Source organism: Heteronotia binoei, chromosome 12, assembly GCF_032191835.1.
Source record: "Heteronotia binoei isolate CCM8104 ecotype False Entrance Well chromosome 12, APGP_CSIRO_Hbin_v1, whole genome shotgun sequence".
Classification (NCBI taxonomy): domain Eukaryota; kingdom Metazoa; phylum Chordata; class Lepidosauria; order Squamata; family Gekkonidae; genus Heteronotia; species Heteronotia binoei.
This window is the reverse complement of record NC_083234.1, coordinates 8999351-9023967: the sequence shown is the minus strand read 5'-3', so window position 1 is coordinate 9023967 and position 24617 is coordinate 8999351. Positions and strand designations below refer to the sequence as shown.

Genomic DNA, 24617 nt, shown 5'->3' with positions numbered 1-24617 from the left:
TCCTCCTGGCGCTTACAGCAGGCCCTGTGAGAAGAGCCCTGTAAGGAATTCTAGCAGGACCTCCTTTGCATATTAGGCCACACACCCCTGATGTAGCCAATCCTCCTGGCGCTTACAGCAGGCCCTGTGAGAAGAGCCCTGTAAGGAATTCTAGCAGGACCTCCTTTGCATATTAGGCCACACACCCCTGATGTAGCCAATCCTCCTGGCGCTTACAGCAGGCCCTGTGAGAAGAGCCCTGTAAGGAATTCTAGCAGGACCTCCTTTGCATATTAGGCCACACACCCCTGATGTAGCCAATCCTCCTGGCGCTTACAGCAGGCCCTGTGAGAAGAGCCCTGTAAGGAATTCTAGCAGGACCTCCTTTGCATATTAGGCCACACATCCCTGATGTAGCCAATCCTCCTGGCGCTTACAGCAGGCCCTGTGAGAAGAGCCCTGTAAGGAATTCTAGCAGGACCTCCTTTGCATATTAGGCCACACACCCCTGATGTAGCCAATCCTCCTGGCGCTTACAGCAGGCCCTGTGAGAAGAGCCCTGTAAGGAATTCTAGCAGGACCTCCTTTGCATATTAGGCCACACACCCCTGATGTAGCCAATCCTCCTGGCGCTTACAGCAGGCCCTGTGAGAAGAGCCCTGTAAGGAATTCTAGCAGGACCTCCTTTGCATATTAGGCCACACACCCCTGATGTAGCCAATCCTCCTGGCGCTTACAGCAGGCCCTGTGAGAAGAGCCCTGTAAGGAATTCTAGCAGGACCTCCTTTGCATATTAGGCCACACACCCCTGATGTAGCCAATCCTCCTGGCGCTTACAGCAGGCCCTGTGAGAAGAGCCCTGTAAGGAATTCTAGCAGGACCTCCTTTGCATATTAGGCCACACACCCCTGATGTAGCCAATCCTCCTGGCGCTTACAGCAGGCCCTGTGAGAAGAGCCCTGTAAGGAATTCTAGCAGGACCTCCTTTGCATATTAGGCCACACACCCCTGATGTAGCCAATCCTCCTGGCGCTTACAGCAGGCCCTGTGAGAAGAGCCCTGTAAGGAATTCTAGCAGGACCTCCTTTGCATATTAGGCCACACACCCCTGATGTAGCCAATCCTCCTGGCGCTTACAGTAGGCCCTGTACGAAGAGCCCTGTAAGGAATTCTAGCAGGACCGCCTTTGCATATTAGGCCACACACCCCTGATGTAGCCAATCCTCCTGGAGCTTACAGTAGGCCCCGTACGAAGAGCCCTGTAAGGAATTCTAGCAGGACCTCCTTTGCATATTAGGCCACACACCCCTGATGTAGCCAATCCTCCTGGCGCTTACAGTAGGCCCTGTACGAAGAGCCCTGTAAGGAATTCTAGCAGGACCTCCTTTGCATATTAGGCCACACACCCCTGATGTAGCCAATCCTCCTGGCGCTTACAGTAGGCCCTGTACGAAGAGCCCTGTAAGGAATTCTAGCAGGACCTCCTTTGCATATTAGGCCACACACCCCTGATGTAGCCAATCCTCCTGGAGCTTACAGGGCTCTTCATACAGGGCTTACTGTAAGCTCCAGGACGATTGGCTACACCAAGGGGGGTGCGGCCTAATATGCAAAGGAGATCCTGCTAGAATTCCGTACAGGGCTCTTCATACAGGTTCCTACTGTGAGCGCCAGAAGGATTGGCTACATCAGGGGTGTGTGGCCTAATATGCAAAGGAGGTCCTGCTAGAATTCCTTACAGGGCTTTTCATACAGGGCCTACTGTAAGCTCCAGGAGGATTGGCTACATCAGGGGTGTGTGGCCTAATATGCAAAGGAGGTCCTGCTAGAATTCCTTACAGGGCTCTTCGTACAGGGCCTACTGTAAGCTCCAGGACGATTGGCTACACCGGGGGGGGGGGTGCGGCCTAATATGCAAAGGTAGGTTTGCCAATCCCCAGGTGGGGGCATGGGATCCCCCGGTTTGGTGTGCCATCCCTTTAAATGTGATGGCCAGAACTCACTTTGGAGTTCAATTATGCTTGTCACAGCCTTGATCTTGGCTCCACCCCAATGTCTCCTGGCTCCACCCCCAAAGTCCCCAGATAGTTCTTGAATTGGACTTGGCAACCCTAATTGTATCCCACCCGCAGTTCCTGACCACCCCAGGATCCCTTACCAGCCCGACGTTGGAGAAACGTTGACTGCGGGGTGACATGATAAAGGTTGACAAGATTATGCATGGGATGGAGAAAGTAGAGAAAGAAGTCCTTTTCTCCCTTTCTCACAGTACAAGAACTCGTGGGCATTCGATGAAATTGCTGAGCAGTTGGGTTAGAACGGATAAAAGGAAGTCCTTCTTCACACAAAGAGCGATTAACATGTGGAATTCACTGCCACAGGAGGTGGCAGCGGCTACAAGCATAGCCAGCTTCAAGAGGGGATTGGATAAACATATAGAGCAGAGGTCCATCAGTGGCTATTAGCCACAGCGTATTGATGGAACTCTCTGTCTGGGGCAGTGATGATCTGTATTCTTGGTGCTTGGAGGGGCACAGTGGGAGGGCTTCTAGCGTCCTGGCCCCACTGGTGGACCTCCTGATGGCAACTGGTTTTTTGGCCACTGTGTGACACAGAGTGTTGGACTGGATGGGCCATCGGCCTGATCCAACATGGCTTCTCTTATGTTCATCCCCAATCAGGGCCCAGGGGAGATCTGGCAACCTTGCCGCCGCTGCCCCAAACACACACACACACACATAGAGATATTTCTAGAACCCAGCACTAGGATTCTGAACCCCCAGGCAGAAACCTGATCTGCCAATAATTTTGTTTGATAATTTTATTTAATTTATATTCCACTTTTCTCACTTGGACTCAAGGTGGGTTAACCAGTAAGTCAATACAATTCACAGACGAGACATCGAATAAACAATCAAACAGGATTTGGGTTTTCTCAAAACAGAATTGAAGCAAAGCATGAGCATCCACAAGGCACTTTGGGCTGGCCCTGCCTATAGAGATCAGTGCAGCAAGGTGTTCTCCATATGGTACTTAAACTACAATGTCTGTCTTTAAGTTTGACTTACATTCCTTTTGTAGGGTTGCCAGCCTCCAGGTGGGGAGAGAGGTCACTTGTAGGATAAAGACAGCACAACCAAAGTTATAGTGACCGAATTCCTAAGAATGTCTTGAAACAAAATCATACAAATACGTTCAATAGAAGACTAAATAGCAATAACAATTCCCCAAAAGTTTCACAGTTCCATCCGAGGAGTCCCAATGAATAGGAGGTCGACTGGATTCTTCCTGCTTCGAATCCTGCAGCAGTTTCCAACTGCGGATTAGAAAATACCTGGAGATTTGGGGGTGGGGTCAGGGGGCGGGTGGGGTTTGGAGAGGGGAGAGACCTCAACAGGATATAATGCCATAGATTGCACTCTCCCAGGCATGAGATTCAGCAAGAGCTCACAGGAGCACAGCTCCTGAACCTTTCTGAGGGTTCCCCCTCCTCCTCCCCACCTACCTACCTTGTCCATGGAATAGTGGGTGCAGCTGCATAACAATCCCTGGATTAGGAGAGTGAACATATGAAGCTGCCTTCTACTAAATCAGACCCTCCTGGGTCCATCAAAGTCAGTCTTGTCTACTCAGACTGGCAGCAGCTCTCCAGGGTTTCAAGCGGAGGTTTTTCACGCCTATTTGCCTGGACCCTTTTGAGTTGGAGATGCCGGGGATTGAACCTGGGACTTTCTGCTTACCAAGCAGAGGCTCTACCACTAAGCCACCATCCCTCCCCTAGCCAGCCCTCAGGAGATTTGCCACACCCCCAGCAGCCCTCATTAACCCCTGGAGAAGCCCGCACTGCCCTTTCTCCACTTCCTAAGTGATTTTGGGCGGTGGGTGGTTTGCTGGTCTTTTGACCCAGGAGAGCCCCAGGTGAGCGAGGCCTGCTTGAGTTGGCTGGATCTCTAGCCAGCCCAAGCAGGCCTCACTCGCCCAGGGCTCTCCTTTCTTGCATCGGGTTGCTTTTGCCTGGGGGGGGGGACAGCATATGCTAATGAGTTTTGCTAATGAGCTCCGCCACCTATTTTTTTATAAAACGACCCCTCCAAAGCAGCCATTTCCCCCAGGAGACCTGATCTCTGTAGCCCGGAGATCAGTTATAATTCTAAGAGTTCTCCAGGCTGGACCTGGAGGTTGGAATCCCTAGGATGTCACTACTTCTTTGGCAAATACATTTGGGAATGAAAGGGGCTCCCAGGTCCTAGAGGTTCCCTATTGATGTTTGTGAGACCCTGGGACAAGATTCAATGCAAAGACAAGCCTGATTGCCTATCCCCAAACTGACTTTTTCGTAGGGTTGCCAAGTCCAATTCAAGAAACACCTGGGAACTTTGAGGGTGGAGCCAGGAGATATTGGGAGTGCAGCCAGGAGGCATTGGGGCGGAGCCAGGGGACACTGGGGGTGGAGCCAGGAGACTTTGGGGGTGGAACCAGGAGGCATTGGAGGCGGGGCCAGGAGCAAGGGTGTGACAAGCATCATTGAACTCCAAAGGGAGTTCTGGCCATCACATTTAAAGGGACCGCACACCTTTTAAATGCCTTCCTTCCATAGGAAATAATGGATAGGGGCACCTTCTTTGGGGGTTCATAGAATTGGGCCCCCTGGTCCAATCTTTTTGAAACTTGGGGGGTATTTTGGAGAGAGGCACTGGATGCTATTCTGAAAATGTGGTGCATTTACCTCAAAAGTCAGCCCCCCCCCCCAGAGCCCCAGATACCCACAGATCAATTCTCCATCATTTTCTCTTGGGAATAAGTCTCCATAGGGAATAATAGAGTTCCCAGCAGACATTTCCCCCTCCCCCTCTGCTTTCTGATGACCCTGAAGCGGGGGGAGGGCCTCCAAACTGGGGGATCCCCTGCCCCCACCTGGGGATTGGCAACCCTACTTCTTCACCAAAATGCAGGAGTAACTCTGCACCCTCCCAATTTGCTGGTTTTAAAGTCCTTCAACCGGGAGGCCGCTGTTTAAATCATAGGCACTGCTGGTGTTCTCGTCTTGCAAAAGAAGCTTCTCAATGGTCAACGTGCCCATCTCCTTTCTCGCATCCTCCAGCTCTTGGGAGACCGGTTCTGGAACCGAAATGGGGAGAGGAACAAATTGGGGGGCCGGGAGGGCCGTCGAAGCTGCTGGGTACTGCAGAGAAGGGGCCGGCAATGTCGAGATGGGTTGAGTCCAGGGGAAATAGCTCAGGGGCGGTTGCTGGTCCATCACGTCTAGATGAGGCACGACAGCTGGAGTGGAGGGTCTCGCCTGTTTGAGAAACCACACCTGTCAATGATGCTTCTTTGAGGATACACGGCTTACCTGTACATGAATGCGGCACTACGAAAAGCAGGGCTTTGTGTGTGTGTGTAGCAGGAAGGAACTCCTTTGCATATTAGGCCACACACCCCTTGATGTAGCCAATCCTCCAAGAGCTTACCCTGTAAGAAGAGCCCTGTAAACTCTTGGAGGATTGGCTACATAAGAGGGGCGTGGCCTAATATGCAAAGGAGTTTCTGCTTTTAAAAAGACTTGACAAAAAGCTGAGTCTCCTTTAGGGTGTGCAAGCCAATACTCGATGTTGTAGTGGTCCTTGTGTAAAGGGGCCCAAGCACTTGTGTGATCCTTGAGTCAGAATTTCAGGTTCACCTGGTGGATACAAGTGTGGTTCCATCTCTCTCTCTGCTTACATACAGTGTGGTTAGGACACGTTTCTCTGCTCCCTTTGTGTAAATGGCAGTACTGACCTGGCTCTGAAAGTTGCTGGGAAGAAGAGAACAGATTTTAAAAAGAGGCGCATAGACTGCGGCCTCCTCCAAAATAGTGCTCTTCTTGATTAGGCCACCAGGGGAGCATAGACTGTGGCCTCCTCCGATATAGAAATAGTCGTCTTCTTGATCAGGAGAGCCAGTTTGGTGTAGTGGTTAAGTGTGCAGATTCTTATCTGGGCAGAACTGGGTTTGATTCCCCACTCCTCCACTTGCACCTGAAGGAATGGCCTAGGGTCAGCCATAGCTCTGGCAGAGGTTGTCCTTGAAAGGGCAGCTGCTGTGAGAGCCCTCTCCAGCCCCACCCACCTCACAGGGTGTCTGTTGTAGGGGAGGAAGGTAAAGGAGATTGTGAGCCGCTCTGAGACTCTTCGGAGTGGAGGGCGGGATATAAATCCAATATCTTCTTCTTCTTCTGCCTTGTAAGGCTGGCAAGGCCCCGGTCCGGGCGGGGGGTTCTCCTGCCCGGGAGGTTCCCAACCTGCCAGGTGCACCCTGGGCCAGTAGGGGGAACCTCCCCTGACGTCATCAGTGCGATGACGTCACCCGTGAGTGAAGTCATCGTGCTGGCGACATTGCGCGCCAGCTGCTCTAGGCATTTCTGGGAAAACTCTATGGTTTTCTTTCCTCCCTTGGACGCTCTAGCAATTTGGGAGGGAAAACTCTATGTTACAATAGGTACCATAGAGTTTTTCTCTTCCAGAGGCTGCTGGGGGGGGGGCTTGGCAACCCTTCTGTCTTGAGAACATTTTGGAAACTTCAGGTGTTAGGTTGCCAGTTCAGGGTTGGGAAATTCTGGGGAGGTGAGATTTGGGGAGGAGCGGGACCTCAGGATAGTATTATGCCATAGAGTCTACCATTCTAGGCAGCCATTTACTCCAGGGGAACTGCTTTCTGTATTCTGGGGATCAGTTGTAATTCTGGGAGATCTCCAGGCCTCGCCTGGATGTTGGTGGTCCTAGAACAAGGCCATCAGTTTCAATCTGGCAGAAAGCCAGATCTTCCACATCCGTTAACCTAGGAGTGGGGGTCTTCTCAGTGGTGGCACCACATCGTTTAAACATGGACCATTTTTCTGCTGACTCTTTCACACTGCACACCTTATTTTTATACTGCATTTCTATTGGGGTTTTAAAAAAAATTAGCTTCCAAGCTGTGGTTTCTAAATTCTTATGCCAAATGATTTATTTGATACTGTCTCTTGGGGTTGGATTGACCCTTCAAATAACGATAAAAGTTCTTTTTGGTCTGTTGCCTTAAAGGGCAAATAGCAGCTGGCTGTTCCCACTTACAACTGTCACGGTTTACCAAGCATTTCTAGAATATCCAGTTAGTTCCACTTTTCGAAATGGTTCTAGCTGTGGGGCGGGGGGGGGGGCGGTCTGTGTGTGTGGAGTGCCCTAAGTGGCAATTAGGGGTGGCAAACGATATAAAGTATTATTCCTTGCAATTGAAAATGCTCCTGTATCGAACGTTGTGAAAATATCGTGGTGAGAAACAGAAAGTAGAAATAGATCATCCAGACCTCCCAGCTAATATTCAAATCCGATATTTGATATTCTGGGTAGCCGGACAGGACAATGGGATTTATGGACGTCTTCTGTTGCAACAGCTCAAGCTCTGTGAATCAAAACCGTGGGACTCCTCGGCTTGGTCAAGGTTTTGGGTAGAGCAGGCTCTTTCCTTCTTCTGCAGCTGAAAACTAGATCCTAAGGATCCTTCTGGCCATGAAAGTCAACGTTTTAAATGAAAAGCTCAGATGTTTTTCTCCTCCAATTTTCCCTGCAAACCATCCAAATTGAGAGTGGCGATGCAAGCGGAATGCAGATATTTAAAACAATAAGTCGTTATTTGATGACAGCGTGCAAGCATTATTATTTTTAGTTTTATGGCCATCAAGTCGTAGCCGATTTACGGCAACCCAGCAGGTCAGGGGTGTCGAACATGAAGACCAGGGGCCAATTCCTTCTCCCTCTGCCTTGCTTCCTTCTGCTTAACAGCTTGCTTTTCAAGGCTTGTTCAATTGCACAGCAGAGCTACAGAGCAAAACCTCTATGTTTTCTGTTGGCTGAGGCTCCTCCCTTGGGGAGGAAGGGGGGGGGGAGGCAGAGCTTGCTTTGCCAGGCTCTCTCAATTGTGCAGAAGAGCTATTGAGCCAAGCCAAGCTATTGAGATCCAGTTTGGTGTAGTGGTTAAGTGTGTGGACTCTTATCTGGGAGAACCGGGTTTGATTCCCCACTCCTCCACTTGCACCTGCTGGCATGGCCTTGGGTCAGCCATAGCTCTGGCAGACGTTGTCCTTGAAAGGGCAGCTGCTGTGAGAGCCCTCTCCAGCCCCACCCACCTCACAGGGTGTTTGTTGTGGGGGAGGAATATAACGGAGATTGTGAGCCGCTCTGAGACTCTTTGGAGTGGAGGGCGGGATATAAATCCAATATCTTCATCTACCTCACAGGGTGTCTGTTGTGGGGGAGGAAGGGAAAGGAGATTGTGAGCCGCTCTGAGACTCTTCGGAGTGGAGGGCGGGATATAAATCCAGTATCTTCATCTACCTCACAGGGTGTTTGTTGCGGGGGAGGAAGGGAAAGGAGATTGTGAGCCGCTCTGAGACTCTTCGGAGTGGAGGGCGGGATATAAATCCAGTATCTTCATCTACCTCACAGGGTGTCTGTTGTGGGGGAGGAAGGGAAAGGAGATTGTGAGCCCCTCTGAGACTCTTCGGAGTGGAGGGCGGGATATAAATCCAGTATCTTCATCTACCTCACAGGGTGTCTGTTGTGGGGGAGGAAGGGAAAGGAGATTGTGAGCCCCTCTGAGACTCTTCGGAGTGGAGGGCGGGATATAAATCCAGTATCTTCATCTACCTCACAGGGTGTTTGTTGCGGGGGAGGAAGGGAAAGGAGATTGTGAGCCGCTCTGAGACTCTTCGGAGTGGAGGGCGGGATATAAATCCAATATCTTCATCTACCTCACAGGGTGTCTGTTGTGGGGGAGGAAGGGAAAGGAGATTGTGAGCCGCTCTGACACTCTTTGGAGTGGAGGGCGGGATATAAATCCAGTATCTTCATCTACCTCACAGGGTGTCTGTTGTGGGGGAGGAAGGTAAAGGAGATTGTGAGCCACTCTGAGACTCTTTGGAGTGGAGGGCGGGATATAAATCCAATATCATCATCATCATCATCATCATCATCATCATCATCTTCTTCTTCTTCTTCTTCTTCTTCTTCTTCTTCTTCTTCTTCTTCTTCTTCTTCTTCTTCTATTGGCTGAGGCTCCTTCCCCCTCCTGGCCCCCTGGGGAGGGAGGGAAAGAGTCAGAGCTTCCTTTGCCCAGCTCTCTGGATCCAATGGGAGAGATACAAAGAAAGCACCTTTAAAACCAGTGAGTCTGATACCCTTGACAGGGTTTTCAAGGCAAGAGATGTTCAGAAGAGGCTTGCCATTACTTTTCTCTGCCTAGACTGGACTGCCACACGGAAGGAAGGAAGCAAGAGAGAGAGAAGGAAACAGATGACAGTAAGTTGCTCGTGGGCCTGATAGGAGCCCCCCAGGGGCCTGATCCAGCCCTCAGGCCTCACATTTGACACCCCTGCACTGTAGGATGTTTGGGAACTGAGACAAGGATGAGATTTCTGTGGGCTAGCACCTGGATTTCTCTCTTTAACCGTTTTTTTTTTGCTCTTTAACATTGAGAAAGCCCTGAAGATGATTTTGAGACCTTTGTTAGGTTGAATGGAACAGAACTGGATAGCAGCCAGTTATGCCGGTGGAAATATTTAGGAACAAAAGGTCAGCTTGACATACAGAAGACTGCAAGCGATGTTAGATTGAGGGGGGGGGGGGGGGAAGGTGAGGACAAGATGTGAGTTGTGAAATTTAAATTAAAAATGTAGGTTGGGGGGGGGGAGCGACCTCACATGGAGGCGCTAGAGGAGAATTGACCTGGATGTGACATTGTAGGACATGATCTCACAGGATGTGAGGTCACGCCCCCAGTGCTCCCACCATCTCCAAACTCCACCCTACCCAGGTATCGCCCCCAAACTTCCAGGAATCTCTGAAGCTGGACGTGGCAACCGATGTTCCCTCTAAGCCGCCAGAGTTCTTGTGAGCAGAAATTCTAGTTTGCGAGCTACTGGCATTGAAGTTGTGAGCTTCTGCATCAATTATTGTGTTCCGGCATCATCCTTCCTGACCTAAGACAAAAAGGTGTGAGCTGGAGGCTAAAAATCTGTGAGCTAGCTCACACTAACTCAGCCTAGAGGGAACACTGGTGGCAACCCTTTGCGGTAGAACTCCCCCCCCCCAAGAAATCTGTATGGCCCCCTTCAGCAGCAGTTTTCAACAACAACATTTTTTTTTAGAAATAAATTAACAAAAGTAGTGGGTCTTTGTACCACCTCAGACGTGCCTAACGCTCTAGAAGTCAAGGCCTGCTATGTGCTCTGACCTGAATAGTCTAGTTTGGTGCCAGTTTGGTGTAGTGGTTAAGTGTGCGGACTCTTATCTGGGAGAACCGGGTTTGATTCCCCACTCTTCCACTTGCACCTGCTGGAATGGCCTTGGGTCAGCCAGAGCTCTGGCAGAGCTGTCCTTGTGAGAACCAGTTTGGTGTAGTGGTGAAGTGCGTGGACTCTAATCTGGGAGAACCGGATTTGATTCCCCACTCCTCCACTTGCAGCTGCTGGAATGGCCTTGGGTCAGCCAGAGCTCTTGCAGAGTTGTCCTTGTGAGAGCCAGTTTGGTGTAGCGGTGAAGTGCACGGACTCTTATCTGGGAGAACCGGGTTTGATTCGCCACTCCTCCACATGCAGCTGCTGGAATGGCCTTGGGTCAGCCATAGCTCTAGCAGAGTTGTCCTTGTGAGAGCCAGTTTGGTGTAGTGGTGAAGTGCGCGAACTCTAATCTGGGAGAACCGGGTTTGATTCGCCACTCCTCCACTTGCAGCTGCTGGAATGGCCTTGGGTCAGCCATAGCTCTTGCAGAGCTGTCCTTGTGAGAGCCAGTTTGGTGTAGTGGTGAAGTGCGCGGACTCTTATCTGGGAGAACCGGGTTTGATTCCCCACTTCTCCACATGCAGCTGCTGGAATGGCCTTGGGTCAGCCATAGCTCTTGCAGAGCTGTCCTTGTGAGAGCCAGTTTGGTGTAGCGGTGAAGTGCACGGACTCTTATCTGGGAGAACCGGGTTTGATTCCCCACTCCTTCACATGCAGCTGCTGGAATGGCCTTGGGTCAGCCATAGCTCTAGCAGAGTTGTCCTTGTGAGAGCCAGTTTGGTGTAGTGGTGAAGTGCGCGAACTCTAATCTGGGAGAACCGGGTTTGATTCGCCACTCCTCCACTTGCAGCTGCTGGAATGGCCTTGGGTCAGCCATAGCTCTTGCAGAGCTGTCCTTGTGAGAGCCTGTTTGGTGTAGTGGTGAAGTGCGCGGACTCTTATCTGGGAGAACCAGGTTTGATTCCCCACTCCTCCACATGCAGCTGCTGGAATGGCCTTGGGTCAGCCATAGCTCTAGCAGAGTTGTCCTTGTGAGAGCCAGTTTGGTGTAGTGGCTAAGTGTGCGGACTCTAATCTGGGAGAACCGGGTTTGATTCCCCACTCCTCCACTTGCACCTGCTAGCATGGCCTTGGGTCAGCCATAGCTCTGGCAGAGCTTTCCTTGTGAGAGCCAGTTTGGTGTAGTGGTGAAGTGTGCGGACTCTAATCTGGGAGAACCGGGTTTGATTCGCCACTCCTCCACTTGCAGCTGCTGGAATGGCCTTGGGTCAGCCAGAGCTCTTGTAGGAGTTGTCCTTGAAATGGCATCTTGTGGGAGAGCCTTTTCAGCCCCACCCACCTCACAGGGTGTCTGTTGTGGGGGAGGAAGGGAAAGGAGATTGTGAGCCGCTCTGAGACTCTTCGGAGTGGAGGGCGGGATATAAATCCAATATCTTCATCTACCTCACAGGGTGTCTGTTGTGGGGGAGGAAGGGAAAGGAGATTGTGAGCCGCTCTGAGACTCTTCGGAGTGGAGGGCGGGATATAAATCCAATATCTTCATCTACCTCACAGGGTGTCTGTTGTGGGGGAGGAAAGGAAAGGAGATTGTGAGCCGCTCTGAGACTCTTCGGAGTGGAGGGCGGGATATAAATCCAATATCTTCATCTACCTCACAGGGTGTCTGTTGTGGGGGAGGAAGGGACAGGAGATTGTGAGCCGCTCTGAGACTCTTCGGAGTGGAGGGCGGGATATAAATCCAATATCTTCATCTACCTCACAGGGTGTCTGTTGTGGGGGAGGAAGGGAAAGGAGATTGTGAGCCGCTCTGAGACTCTGAGTGGAGGGCGGGATATAAACCCAATATCATCATCTTCTTCTTCTAGACTAGCCTGAACTTGACAGGTCTTGGAAGCTGAGCAGGGTTGGCCCAGTTTTAAGCTTGGATGGGAGACCACCAACAATGTGCAGGGTTGCTACACAGAGACAGGCAACGGCAAATCACTTCTGTTCATCTTTGCCCTGACATGGATGGCTCAGGATAACACAATCTCCTCAGATCTTGGAAGCTAAGCAGGGTCAACCCTGGATAGTACTTGGGTGGGAGACCACCAAGCAGTGCCAGATTAAACCCTGAAGAAGCCCCTAGGCAGTCAAAATCTTGGGGCCCTTCTCACAAACCATCTCCTAACATCTCCTGCAGACGCCTTCTCAAAAGCCCCTTTGACTAAGCTGTGGGAGAGAGGCCATGAGAGGCAAACCAGACCAGGGTCTCTAGAGGTGTGGGGGTCCATAGGCCGGTGCCTACTTGACCTGTTTGTTAATCCAGCCCTGCCACCAAGGAATTCCAGGGTTGTTACGCAGAGGCAGGCAACGGCAAGCCACCTCTGTTCATCTCTGCCCTGATCTGGATGGCCCAGGCTAATGCAATCTCTTCAGACCTTGGAAGCTAAGCTGGATCAATCCCGGCTAGTAATTGGATGGGAGACCACCAAGGAGTCCAGGGTTGCTACGCAGAGGCAGGCAACGGCAAGCCACCTCTGTTCATCTCTGCCCTGATCTGGATGGCCCAGGCTAATGCAATCTCTTCAGACCTTGGAAGCTAAGCTGGATCAATCCCGGCTAGTAATTGGATGGGAGACCACCAAGGAGTCCAGGGTTGCTACGCAGAGGCAGGCAAAGGCAAGCCACCTCTGTTCATCTCTGCCCTGACCTGGATGGCCCAGGCTAATGCAATCTCTTCAGATCTTGGAAGCTAAGCTGGATCAATCCCGGCTAGTAATTGGATGGGAGACCACCAAGGAGTGCTACGCGGAGGCAGGCAACGGCAAGCCACCTCTGTTCCTCTCTTGCTTTGAAAACCCTACAGGCTCCCCATAAGAGAGCTGCGCCTTGTTGGTGAACGAAACGTTCACCCCAGCCAAACTTACCGCAAAGTTTGTGATCAGGGGCTGCGATGCGTAGGTCAGTACCGAAGACGTCCCGACAAGCGTGTAGCTGGGGCACATGGACTGAACGTACATATCCGCTGTATAAGGGCAGCTGACCGCTTCGTGCGGCACGTAATCCGGGTAGGTGGTCCACTGGGTCAAAGGCTGCAGAGAAGCTGGCGGCGGTTGTGCCAGCCACCCGGAGTAGAGCGAGGTTTCGTCAGTAACGGGCAACGAAGGAGCAACCAAGTCGGATTCTGCACAGACCTGACCTGCAGTAAAGAACAGCAGTGAATAGTCACCTGGGGGGAGGGACCCAAAAACCAAAGTAGTGAACAAAAGGCGGGTGCGGGGTGGGGGGGGAGGCGAAGCATTCTGAAAACATTACCAGTGGGCGAATAGGATGGCAGCGGCTGGTGAGGGAAAAACACCTACAAGGAAAGAAGAGATTGACATCAGTCGTTTAAGCAAGAGACAAATACCAGAAACACGATTACTCAGAGGCCAAGAAGGAAACTTATTTCAGCACTTTCCAAAATCTGGCCATCATCTCCAAAGACAGTCGAAATGAAAGCCTTCATTTGGAGAACGGAGGACGAATCCCAGAAGTATCATATTTTCTTTTCCATTCCAAGACGTGTTGGGGTCAAGCGCAAGTCCCCGCACAAATTAAAGCCTCAGCTTTTGGCACTTTTGCCTCCTTTCGTAGAATCGTAGAGTCGGAAGGGACTCCAGGGTCATCTAGTCCAACCCCACCCCCCATCCCCGCACAACGTAGGAAATTCACAAATACCTCTCCCATACACATACACCCCCCAGTGACCCCAGCTCCACACCCAGAAGATGGCCACAAAAAATTTTTCCATCTAGCTCCACTTGAACATATGAACAAATGAAGCTGCCTTCTACTGAATCAGACCTTTGGTCCATCAAAGTCAGTCTTGTCTTCTCAGACTGGCAGCGGCTCTCCAGGGTCTCAAGCTGAGGTTTTTCACACCTATTCGCCTGGACCCTTTTTTGGAGATGCCGGGGATTGAACCTGGGAACTTCTGCTTCCCAAGCAGATGCCCACCACTGAGCCACCGTCCCTCCCACTTTTTATCTGCCATTCCCCCATGGCTGGTTGGGTGCTGCTGACATCATGGAATCCTCTACACGGAAGGAAGATGCTTTCCCTCCACACCAGCTTCCTTTCTTACCGTGGTTCCTGCAGCCACGTTTGCATTCTGAACACTTCCACGTTTTCGCTTCAGAAGCTCCTTCACGGGCTCTTTGACGCGGACACCTTGATAGGGGCGTGGCAGGGGCGGTTGCTCAGGTGTGGAAGCTAGGCAAAAAATATTTGTTAGTTTTCTCTGACAGTACTTTCTTTTATTGAACATGGGGGGGGAGGTATAGCCAGCTTCAAGAGGGGCTTGGATAAACATCTGGAGCAGAGGTCCATCGGTGGCTATTAGTCACAGCGTATTGTTGGAACTCTCTGTCTGGGGCAGTGATGCTCTGTATTCTTGGTGCTGGGGGGGCACAGTGGGAGGGCTTCTAGTGTCCTGGCCCCACTGATGGACCTTCTGATGGCACCTGAGTTTTTTGGCCACTGTGTGACACAGAGTGTTGGACTGGATGGACCACTGGCCTGATCCAACATGGCTTCTCTTATATTCTTAAGGTCTTTACTGAGTGTGTTTGCCCTTTTAGATAAAAATGTTTGATTCAATGTTAATGGGCGGGGGGGGGGGGGGGAATCGATGAAGCCACCCTTTGATGAGATGGTGTAAATCTGTGGACATGAATGAAATAAGGTGAAATCTAGCATGCTTCACAAGCATTCTGCTCCATTACCTGATCAGTGCCAAAATTCAAAGCTGAAACATGCTAAACCAGGGATCCCAACTTCTTAAAGCCTGAGACACCTTTGGAATTCTGACACGGGATGGCGGGAGAAACCTCAAAATGGCTACCGCAAGAGGTGAAGTGAACCGTGAAATGTCAGGAAGTGAAGTCTTGCATAACCCTAATAGTAATTCTTTAACAATTTGGGCAGAAGTTCTGTTTAACAATTAATAATGAATCTAATAAAAGAAATAAACTTTGAGGTCAGGGCTTTTTTAATAGCAGGAACGCACAGGAACGCAGCTCCGGCTGGCTTGGCATCAGGGGGAGTGCCCTAATATGCAAATGAGCTTCTGCTGGGCGTTTTCTACCCCAAAAAAGCGGTTTTAATAAGTGGTTTTAATAAGGATGCATTATGGTTAATCGCCTGTGGCTTCTAAAAATGGTCTTTGTACATAAACATTCCTTCCTTCCTTCCTTCCTTCCTTCCTTCCTTCCTTCCTTCCTTCCTTCCTTCCTTCCTTCCTTCCTTCCTTCCTTCCTTCCTTCCTTCCTTCCTTCCTTCCTTCCTTCCTTCCTTCCTTCCTTCCTTCCTTCAAAAAGCCCTGTGTGAAATAATGGTGACATCATGTCAAGTGTGCTTATTTCTGTAACGTCATGGGTTCTCAGACAAAGAGCAGGTCTCCCGCTCTTTACTGCTCCCCCCTTATTTACAACCATGGGGCAAGTAATAAATCCATCTGGCCCAAGGATGTTTATGCTACAGCCTGGCTGGTACCACTTTCAAGTCACCTCTCCCACAGGTTCACACAGACAGCTCTTATCTTCTGCTAGAGAAGTGTGAGAATGGGAGATGTTTTTAGTAGTCTAAGTTCCTTAGTGTATAGCAACCTTTGAACCCGTGACTCAAGTATGCATCTGTAATTTAACCTTTGAAGTTATCCTATATAGCAACTGTGTAACTCTGTATATGTCATTACTCCCAAGGCTTGTGTCCTTGGTACAGCTTCTGCGTTTCTTAAATAAAACAGCTTTGATTTCAAACAAAAGACTGCTTATTGAGAAATATCGACGCTTGACACATTAGGGGGGAATGGCCTAATATGCAATTGAGTTCCTGCTGGGCTTTTTCTACAAAAAAGCCCTGATCTTCCTACACCACCAGTTTAAACTGGGTTGAATCTGGTTTGGCTGTTCTGGATTCAACCAAAGGATCCTTGGAATTGTACCTTGGGAGAGCGTGGGAGAGTGTGTCGATGCTTTGCTTGAGAACAATAGACACTCTGTATCTATTTATTGGTATTTAATTAATTGATACCCTGCTTTCATAAGAACATAAGAGAAGCCATGTTGGATCAGGCCAGTGGCCCAGCCAGTCCAACACTGTGTCACCCAGTGGTCAAAAAACCCAAATGCCATCAAGAAGTCCACCAGTGGGGCTAGAAGCCCTGCCACTGTGCCCACCCCCCAGCACAAGAAGACAGAGCATCACTGCCCCAGACAGAGAGTTCCAACGATCAGCCGTGGCTAAAAACCACTGATGGACCTCTGCTCCATATGCTTATCCAGTCCCCTCTTGATGCTGTCTATGCTTGTAGCCACCGCCACCTCCTGTGGCAGTGGATTCCACATGTTAATCACCCTTTGGGTGAAGAAGGACTTCCTTTTATCAGTTCCAACCCGACTGCTCAGCAATTTCATGGAGTGCCCACGAGTTCTCGTATTGTGAGAAAGGGAGAAAAGGACTTCTTTCTCTACCTTCTCCGCCCCATGCATAATCTTGTAAACCTCTGTCATGTCACCCCCTCAGTTGACATTTCTCCAAAAAGCCCTTCCCCACCCCCCAAGTGGAGACCCAAGGTGGCAGACATCATTCTTCTCTCTCCTCCACTTTATCGTCACAACAGCCCTGTGAAGTAGGTTAGGCTGAGAGCATGACTGGCCCAAGGTCACCCAGTGAGCTTTCATAGCACAGGAGGCGATTCAAACCTGGGTCTCGCAGATACTAGTTCTGATACTCTTAACTATGACATTACATTGACTGGCAAGTTTATAGCTGCTGGGGCAGGGGGGGGCCAAACTGTGGCTTGGGACCACATATGGTTCTTTCACACATATAGCGTGGCTCTTGAAGCCTTCACTGCCACATTGGCTGGCTTGGGGAAGGCATTTGGTGAAGGCATTGAAGAGCCAGTTTGGTGTAGTGGTGAAGTGTGCGGACTCTTATCTGGGAGAACCGGGTTTGATTCCCCACTCCTCCACTTGCACCTGCTGGAATGGCCTTGGGTCAGCCGTAGCTCTGGCAGAGGTTGTCCTTGAAAGGGCAGCTGCTGTGAGAGCCCTCTTCAGCCCCACTCACCTCACAAGGTGTCTGTTGTGGGGGAGGAAGGGAAAGGAGATTGTGAGCCGCTCTGAGACTCTTCGGAGTGGAGGGCGGGATATAAATCCAATATATTCTTCTTCTTCTTCTTTAAATCACTTCTCCAAAGTTGCTTCCCTTCCATCTCTCCTTTCTCCCCATCTATTTCCTGCCTTCCTTCCTCCCTCCCTTGCAGCTCTCAAACATCTGAAGTTCATGTCTTGTGGCTCTCAAACATCGGCTGTTTCTTCTATGTGGCTCTTACGTTAAGTGAGTTTGGCTACCCCTGCTCTAGGGGATGTTGTCTGGGAACCCTGATGAATAAAGAGACTGGTAAAGGCCTTCCAGTTTCCATGCTCTTTAGCTAACCGGGATGGTTACAGGTCATGGGGCTGAAGCTTCTGAACTGGTAAGACTTCCTCCGTGCTACCTGGGCTGTGGCTAATGTAAAAGCCACTCTGGAGCCTTGCGAGAGCATGAGTCACAAGGAAACGTAATTCAGGGTTGTTGTTTTTTTCCTATCTGAAACTGTTAAGCTTTATCACATGCGAAGCATTTTTGTGGCAATGAACTGCCGCGGCATCAAAGCTCAGGATATCCGCGAAACAGAGATAAATCCCTTCCCAGCCAACTTTCTGCTGCCCGCTGTGACTGAAATCAGTATGCCGCATAGCCCAATGAGATAACTCCCCTTTCACTCTTTCTCCTCACCAGCCGCTTGACAAATAGGCCAACGCTGACATGCAAAAGGAGTCCAAATACATCCGAAGTCCAAAGAGTCCAAAGTCTCTTTATATCCATAACAGAAATGTAAACTACATGGAGCGCAGGGCTTTTTTTTGTAGCAGGAACTCCTTTGCATATTAGTCCATGCCCCCTGATATAGCCAATCCTCCAGGAGCTTACAGGGCTCTTAGTACAGGGTCTACTGTAAGCTCTGGGGGATTGGCTACATCAGGGGTGTGTGACCCAGGGGTGGAATTTTAGCATGAGCTCCTTTGCATATTAGGCCACTCACCCCTGATGCAGCCGATCCTCCAGGAGCTTACAGGGCTGTTAGTACAGAGCCTACTGTAAGCTCCAGGGGGATTGGCTACATCAGGGGTGTGTGGCCCAGGGGTGGAATTCTAGCATGAGCTCCTTTGCATATTAGGCCACTCACCCCTGATGCAGCCGATCCTCCAGGAGCTTACAGGGCTGTTAGTACAGAGCCTACTGTAAGCTCCAGGGGGATTGGCTACATCAGGGGTGTGTGGCCCAGGGGTAGAATTCTAGCATGAGCTCCTTTGCATATTAGGCCACTCACCCCTGATGCAGCCAATCCTCCAGGAGCCTACAGGGCTCTTAGTACAGGGTCTACTGTAAGCTCCGGGGGATTGGCTACATCAGGGGTGTGTGGCCCAGGGGTGGAATTCTAGCATGAGCTCCTTTGCATATTAGGCCACTCACCCCTGATGTAGCCAATCCTCCTGGCGCTTACAGTAGGCCCTGTAAGAAGAGCCCTGTAAAGAATTCTAGCAGGACCTCCTTTGCATATTAGGCCATGCCCCCCTGATGTAGCCAATCCTCCAGGAGCTTACAGGGCTCTTAGTACAGGGTCTACTGTAAGCTCCGGGGGATTGGCTACATCAGGGGTGTGTGGCCCAGGGGTGGAATTCTAACATGAGCTCCTATGCATATTAGGCCACCCACCCCTGATGCAGCCAATCCTCCAGGAGCCTACAGGGCTCTTAGTACAGGGTCTACTGTAAGCTCCGGGGGATTGGCTACATCAGGGGTGTGTGTCCCAGGGGTGGAATTCTAGCATGAGCTCCTTTGCATATTAGGCCACTCACCCCTGATGTAGCCAATTCTCCTGGCGCTTACAGTAGGCCCTGTAAGAAGAGCCCTGTAAAGAATTCTAGCAGGACCTCCTTTGCATATTAGGCCATGCCCCCCTGATGTAGCCAATCCTCCAGGAGCTTACAGGGCTCTTAGTACAGGGTCTACTGTAAGCTCCGGGGGATTGGCTACATCAGGGGTGTGTGGCCCAGGGGTGGAATTCTAACATGAGCTCCTATGCATATTAGGCCACACACCCCTGATGCAGCCAATCCTCCAGGAGCTTACAGGGCTGTTAGTACAGAGCCTACTGTAAGCTCCAGGGGGATTGGCTACATCAGGGGTGTGTGGCCCAGGGGTGGAATTCTAGCAGGACCTCCTTTGCATATTAGGCCATGCCCCCCTGATGTAGCCAATCCTCCAGGAGCTTACAGGGCTCTTAGTACAGGGTCTACTGGAAGCTCCAGGAGGATTGGCTGCATCAGGGGGTGTGGCCTAATATGCAAAGGAGGTCCTGCTAGAATTCCTTACAGGGCTCTTAGTACAGGGCCTACTGTAAGCTCCAGGAGGATTGGCTACATCAGGGGGTGTGTGCTGGCGCCAAACAGAGTGGGATGCGGCCAGAACTGAAAGGGCTTTGGTCGGCACTGACCAGTTCTTGATGAGAATGTTGTGCAAAGGCCTGGCACATTTAGTTATCGGTGTAAAATGGCAATATTAGGGCTGCCCCCTTCCAAGAGGGATCTGGAGAATCGCAACTGATCTCCAGACTGCAGAGATGATGAAGAGCTGTCCATTAAATAAGAGGTGCAGCTGCATAACAATCCCTGGATTAGGAGAGCGGGCAGCCAGCCAGCCACCAGGGGCTTTGCCACACCCCCAGCAGCCCTCATTAACCCCTTTCTCCACTTCTTATGTGATTTTGGGTGGCAGGTAGCTTACTGGCCTGGGTGGCAGGTAGCTTACTGGCCTTTTGACTGGGGGGGGGGGCGGGGTGGCCCAGGAGAGCTGCACATGAGGGAGACCTGCTTGGGGTGGTTGAATCTCTAGCCAACCCAAGCAGGCCTCGCTCGCCCAGGGCTCTCCTTCCTTGCATCGGGTTGCTTTTGGCTGGGGAAGGACAGCATATGCTAATGAGCTCCACCACCTATTTTTCTACAAAACGACCCCTGGTCATGTTTGTGGCCTGAGATCCTGTGGCAGAAAGCTATTCTGGCAAATGACCCCCTCTGGCAAGAGTCTCTCTTTTGTGGTTGCAAGGAAAAGATTGCTGGTTGGTCTTCAGCCAGAAGAGCATGCCTCACAGCCTGGGCAGCTTGGCAAAGGCAAAGCCCACACTAAGCAGATGGATGGCTCTGTCATCAGCTGTGCAAACATTAGCTCCTGAAGGAGTGGGAGAGCAGTTTTGCTGCTGTCTTGGCTTCCTCCAAGGCTTATCTCAGTTCTGCCCCTTGCACCAAGCACCGCAGTGCCTGTGGGGGTGGGGGGGAGAAGGCTAAGGGGATCCGCCTTCGGGAACCTAGCATCGCATCCGTGTGAGGTCTTTCTCTCAGTGATGTCGACTGTTCTGTGTTAGATCTTTCAGAACGGACGGAGAGAGTTTTCAATTTTTATTTTCAAGCAGTCATTTTACCACCACCACCCCCCTCCCAGATCTCTAGGCATTCACTTTCTTATTTTTGCCAAGAGGTAAACATAATTAATTGCTGTCTAGGAAAGGGAATGTTTTCGTATGCCTCCCCAAGAATCCCAGTTTCCAAAATACCAACAGTGTCTATAAACATACTTCTAGGGAGTGCACCTCTCATGTTCTGCCTCTGAAATCTAACCCCAGGGATAAACTAGGCTGCCAATCCCCAGGTGGGGGCAGGGGATCCCCCAGTTTGGAAACCCTCCCCCCACTTCAGGGTCATCAGAAAGTGGGGGGGGGGAAATGTCTGCTGGGCAGTCCATTATACCCTCTAGAGACCGATTCCCATAGGGTATAATGGAGAATTGATCCGTGGGTATCTGGGGCTCTGGAAAGGCTGTTTTTGAGGTAGAGGCACTGTATTTTCAGCATAGCAGCCGATGCCTCTCCTCAAAACACCCTCCAGGTTTCAAAAAGTTTGGACCAGGGGATCCAGTTCTATGAGCCCCCAAAGAAGGTGCCCCTATCCTTCATTATTTCCAACGTAAGGAAGGCATTTAAAAAGTGTGCGGTTCCTTTAAATGTGATGGGCAGAACTCCCTTTGGAGTTCAAATATGCTTGTCACAACCTTGTTTCTGGCTCCACCCCCAATGTCTCCTGGCTCCACCCCCAAAGTCCCCAGATATTTCTTGAATTAGACCTGGCAACCCTAGGATAAACCCAGGTGAGCATTCCGGCGGGGTCCGTGCACACAATTCCAAAATAAGATGAAAAGAGTCCTGCACTGGAGGAACAGAATCTGCTACTTCAGATAGGGGAGGATCACAGCTTGAAATGCAGGAATGGACTGAGTCCGCATCTTCTCCCTTCACCCTTGAAGGGCTAGTTGTTTTATTTGCAGGGTTTTGATTTTTAACCTGGAAGTGAGGAAGCGCTCAAAAATGCACACACACACACCGACTCTGAAGTGGAATAGCCCAGGGGTGGCCAACGGTAGCTCTCCAGATGTTTTTTTTGCCTACAACTCCCGCCATCCCCAGCCATTGGCCATGCTGTCTGGGGCTGATGGGAGTTGTAGGCAAAAAACATCTGGAGAGCTACTGTTGGCCACCCCTGGGATAGCCCATTCTACCACGTCCTTCTGGGCCAGGGTTGCCAAATCCAGGTTGGGACCCTCCTGAATAGCGATGGGGACAGCTCCAAGTACGAATCACAAATCACGCCTAAAATAGCTGATTTGTGGTTTGTTTCAAATCAGTTCAACAGGTACTTGCGCTCTACATAACTCGCAAAATGAAGCAGCTTGTTTTGGGGGCGGTTCGTCTGCGCCGTTATCAGCAGGGGATCCTCCTCACGCACCATGAAGTGCCCAGCGTAATGGCATCACCTAGAAGTGACTTGATCATGCCAGGCACATTGCCCTGGCAAACTTGACTGGTGTGATAGTGTAACTTCTGGGTGCCAGGAACGTTTGCAGCACACCAGCGCTTTCTAGCTCTGGAGAGCCAGTTTGGTGCGGTGGTGAAGTGTGCGGACTCTTATGTGGGAGAACTGGGTTTGATTCCCCACTCCTCCACTTGCACCTGCTGGAATGGCCTTGGGTCAGCCATAGCTTGGGCAGAGGTTGTCCTAGAAAGGGCAGCTGCTGTGAGAGTCCTCTCAGCCCCACCCACCTCACAGGGTGTCTGTTGTGGGGGAGGAAGGGAAAGGAGATTGTGAGCCGCTCTGAGACTCTGTCTTTGGAAGGACAGCTGCTGTGAGAGCCCTCTCCAGCCCCACCCACCTCACAGGGTGTCTGTTGTGGGGGAGGAAGGTAAAGGAGATTGTGAGCCGCTCTGAGACTTTCCGGAGTGGAGGGCGGGATATAAATCCAATATCTTCATCTACCTCACAGGGAGTCTGTTGTGTGGGGGGGAAGGTAAAGGAGATTGTGAGCAGCTCTGAGACTCTTCAGAGTGGAGGGCGGGATATAAATCCAATATCTTCATCTACCTCACAGGGTGTCTGTTGTGGGGAAGGAAGGGAAAGGAGATTGTGAGCCGCTCTGAGACTCTCCGGAGTGGAGGGCAGGATATAAATCCAATATCTTCATCTACCTCACAGGGTGTCTGTTGTGGGGGAGGAAGGTAAAGGAGATTGTGAGCCGCTCTGAGACTCTGTCCTTGAAAGGGCAACTGCTTTGAGAGCCCTCTCCAGCCCCACCCACCTCACAGGGTGTCTGTTGTGGGGGAGGAAGGTAAAGGAGATTGTGAGCCGCTCTCAGACTCTTCGGAGTGGAGGGCAGGATATAAATCCAATATCTTCATCTATCTCACAGGGTGTCTGTTGTGGGGTGGGGAAGGTAAAGGAGATTGTGAGCAGCTCTGAGACTCTCCGGAGTGGAGGGCGGGATATAAATCTAATATCTTCATCTACCTCACAGGGTGTCTGTTGTGGGGGAGGAAGGTAAAGGAGATTGTGTGCAGCTCTGAGACTCTCCAAAATGGAGGGCGGGATATAAATCTAATATCTTCATCTACCTCACAGGGTGTCTGTTGTGGGGGAGGAAGGTAAAGGAGATTGTGTGCCGCTCTGAGACTCTGTCCTTGAAAGGGCAGCTGCTGTGACAGCCCTCTCCAGCCCCACCCACCTCACAGGGTATCCGTTGTGGGGGAGGAAGGTAAAGGAGATTGTGAGCCACTCTGAGACTCTTCGGAGTGGAGGGTGGGATATAAATCCAGTATCTTCTATCTTTTTCTTCTAGCCCTCCCGAACCAAAGGACCACAATTCGTTCAGCAAATAAAAAACCACAAAACTGAACCACCGATTCGGGCACACCAACAAACCACCATTTTCGCGTTCCGTGCCCATCCTTACTATTGCAGATTTTGGAAGGAGAGGAAGGTGGGGTTTGAGAGGGGGCGGCCTCAACAGGGCATGAGGCCACAGAGTCCACCTTCCAAAGCAGCCATTTCCTTTCCGAGTCTGCAGGGTTTTCTGCCCCTATGTGGCACCTGGATATCTCCCGCAAGTACAGTTGATCTCCAGATGGACAAGATCAGTTTCCCCCGAGAAAACAGCTGTTCTGCAGAATGGATTCTATTGCATTATGCCCTGCTAAGGTCGCTCCCCAGGTTCTACCCCCCAAATCTCCAGGTATTTCCCATACCAGAGCTGGCAACCCTAGCAGTTCTGAGAGATTGTCATAAGTTCCTTTGGGCTACTGAGTAAGCTCAAGTAGGTCTCTGGCCGTAATGGGTGGCCAACCTTGAGACAAGGCCTGGAGATCTCCTAGAATTACACCTGAACTCCAGACCGAAGAGTTCGATTCCCCTGGGGAAAAGGGTTGCTTTGGAGGGTGGACTTTACAGCATTTATACTCTAATGTGGGCCTGACCCTCCCCAGACCTCTCGTTCCCCCGTCTCCACCCCGAAATCATCAAGAATTTCCCAACCCAGAGTTGACAACTCTAGGATCCTTGGCAGAAGACGGGTTGGGCTGGACATGGAGATGAGCTCCTCTGGAAAAATTGCTGCCTCTCATCCCAGCTCCCTTAACCGCTTCTTTTCCATGAAGATAGATTCAGGCAGGGCTTTTAAGCAGGAACTCCTTTGCATATTAGGCCATGCCCCCTGATGAAGCCAGTTTGGTGTAGTGGTGAAGTGCGCGGATTCTTATCTGGGAGAACTGGCTTTGATTCCCCACTCCTCCACTTGCAGCTGCTGGAATGGCCCTGGGTCAGCCATAGCTCTCATAGGAGTTGTCCTTGAAAGGGCAGCTGCTGTGACAGCCCTCTCAGCCCCACCCACCTCG

General features: G+C 50.9%; 1 protein-coding gene across 1 annotated transcript in view; it reads right to left on the bottom strand.

The window, feature by feature from the left end:
* Window positions 1–4963: 4963 nt before the first annotated feature.
* Window positions 4964–24617, bottom strand: part of POU2AF1 (POU class 2 homeobox associating factor 1) — a 39414-nt gene continuing 19760 nt past the window's right edge. The window contains exons 2-5 of the mRNA XM_060251062.1: window positions 14382–14509; window positions 13571–13613; window positions 13183–13454; window positions 4964–5278 (exon numbers count right to left, since the gene is read on the bottom strand). Coding sequence (XP_060107045.1) covers window positions 4964–5278; window positions 13183–13454; window positions 13571–13613; window positions 14382–14509 — 758 coding nt within the window. The remainder of the gene's footprint in view (window positions 5279–13182; window positions 13455–13570; window positions 13614–14381; window positions 14510–24617) is intronic.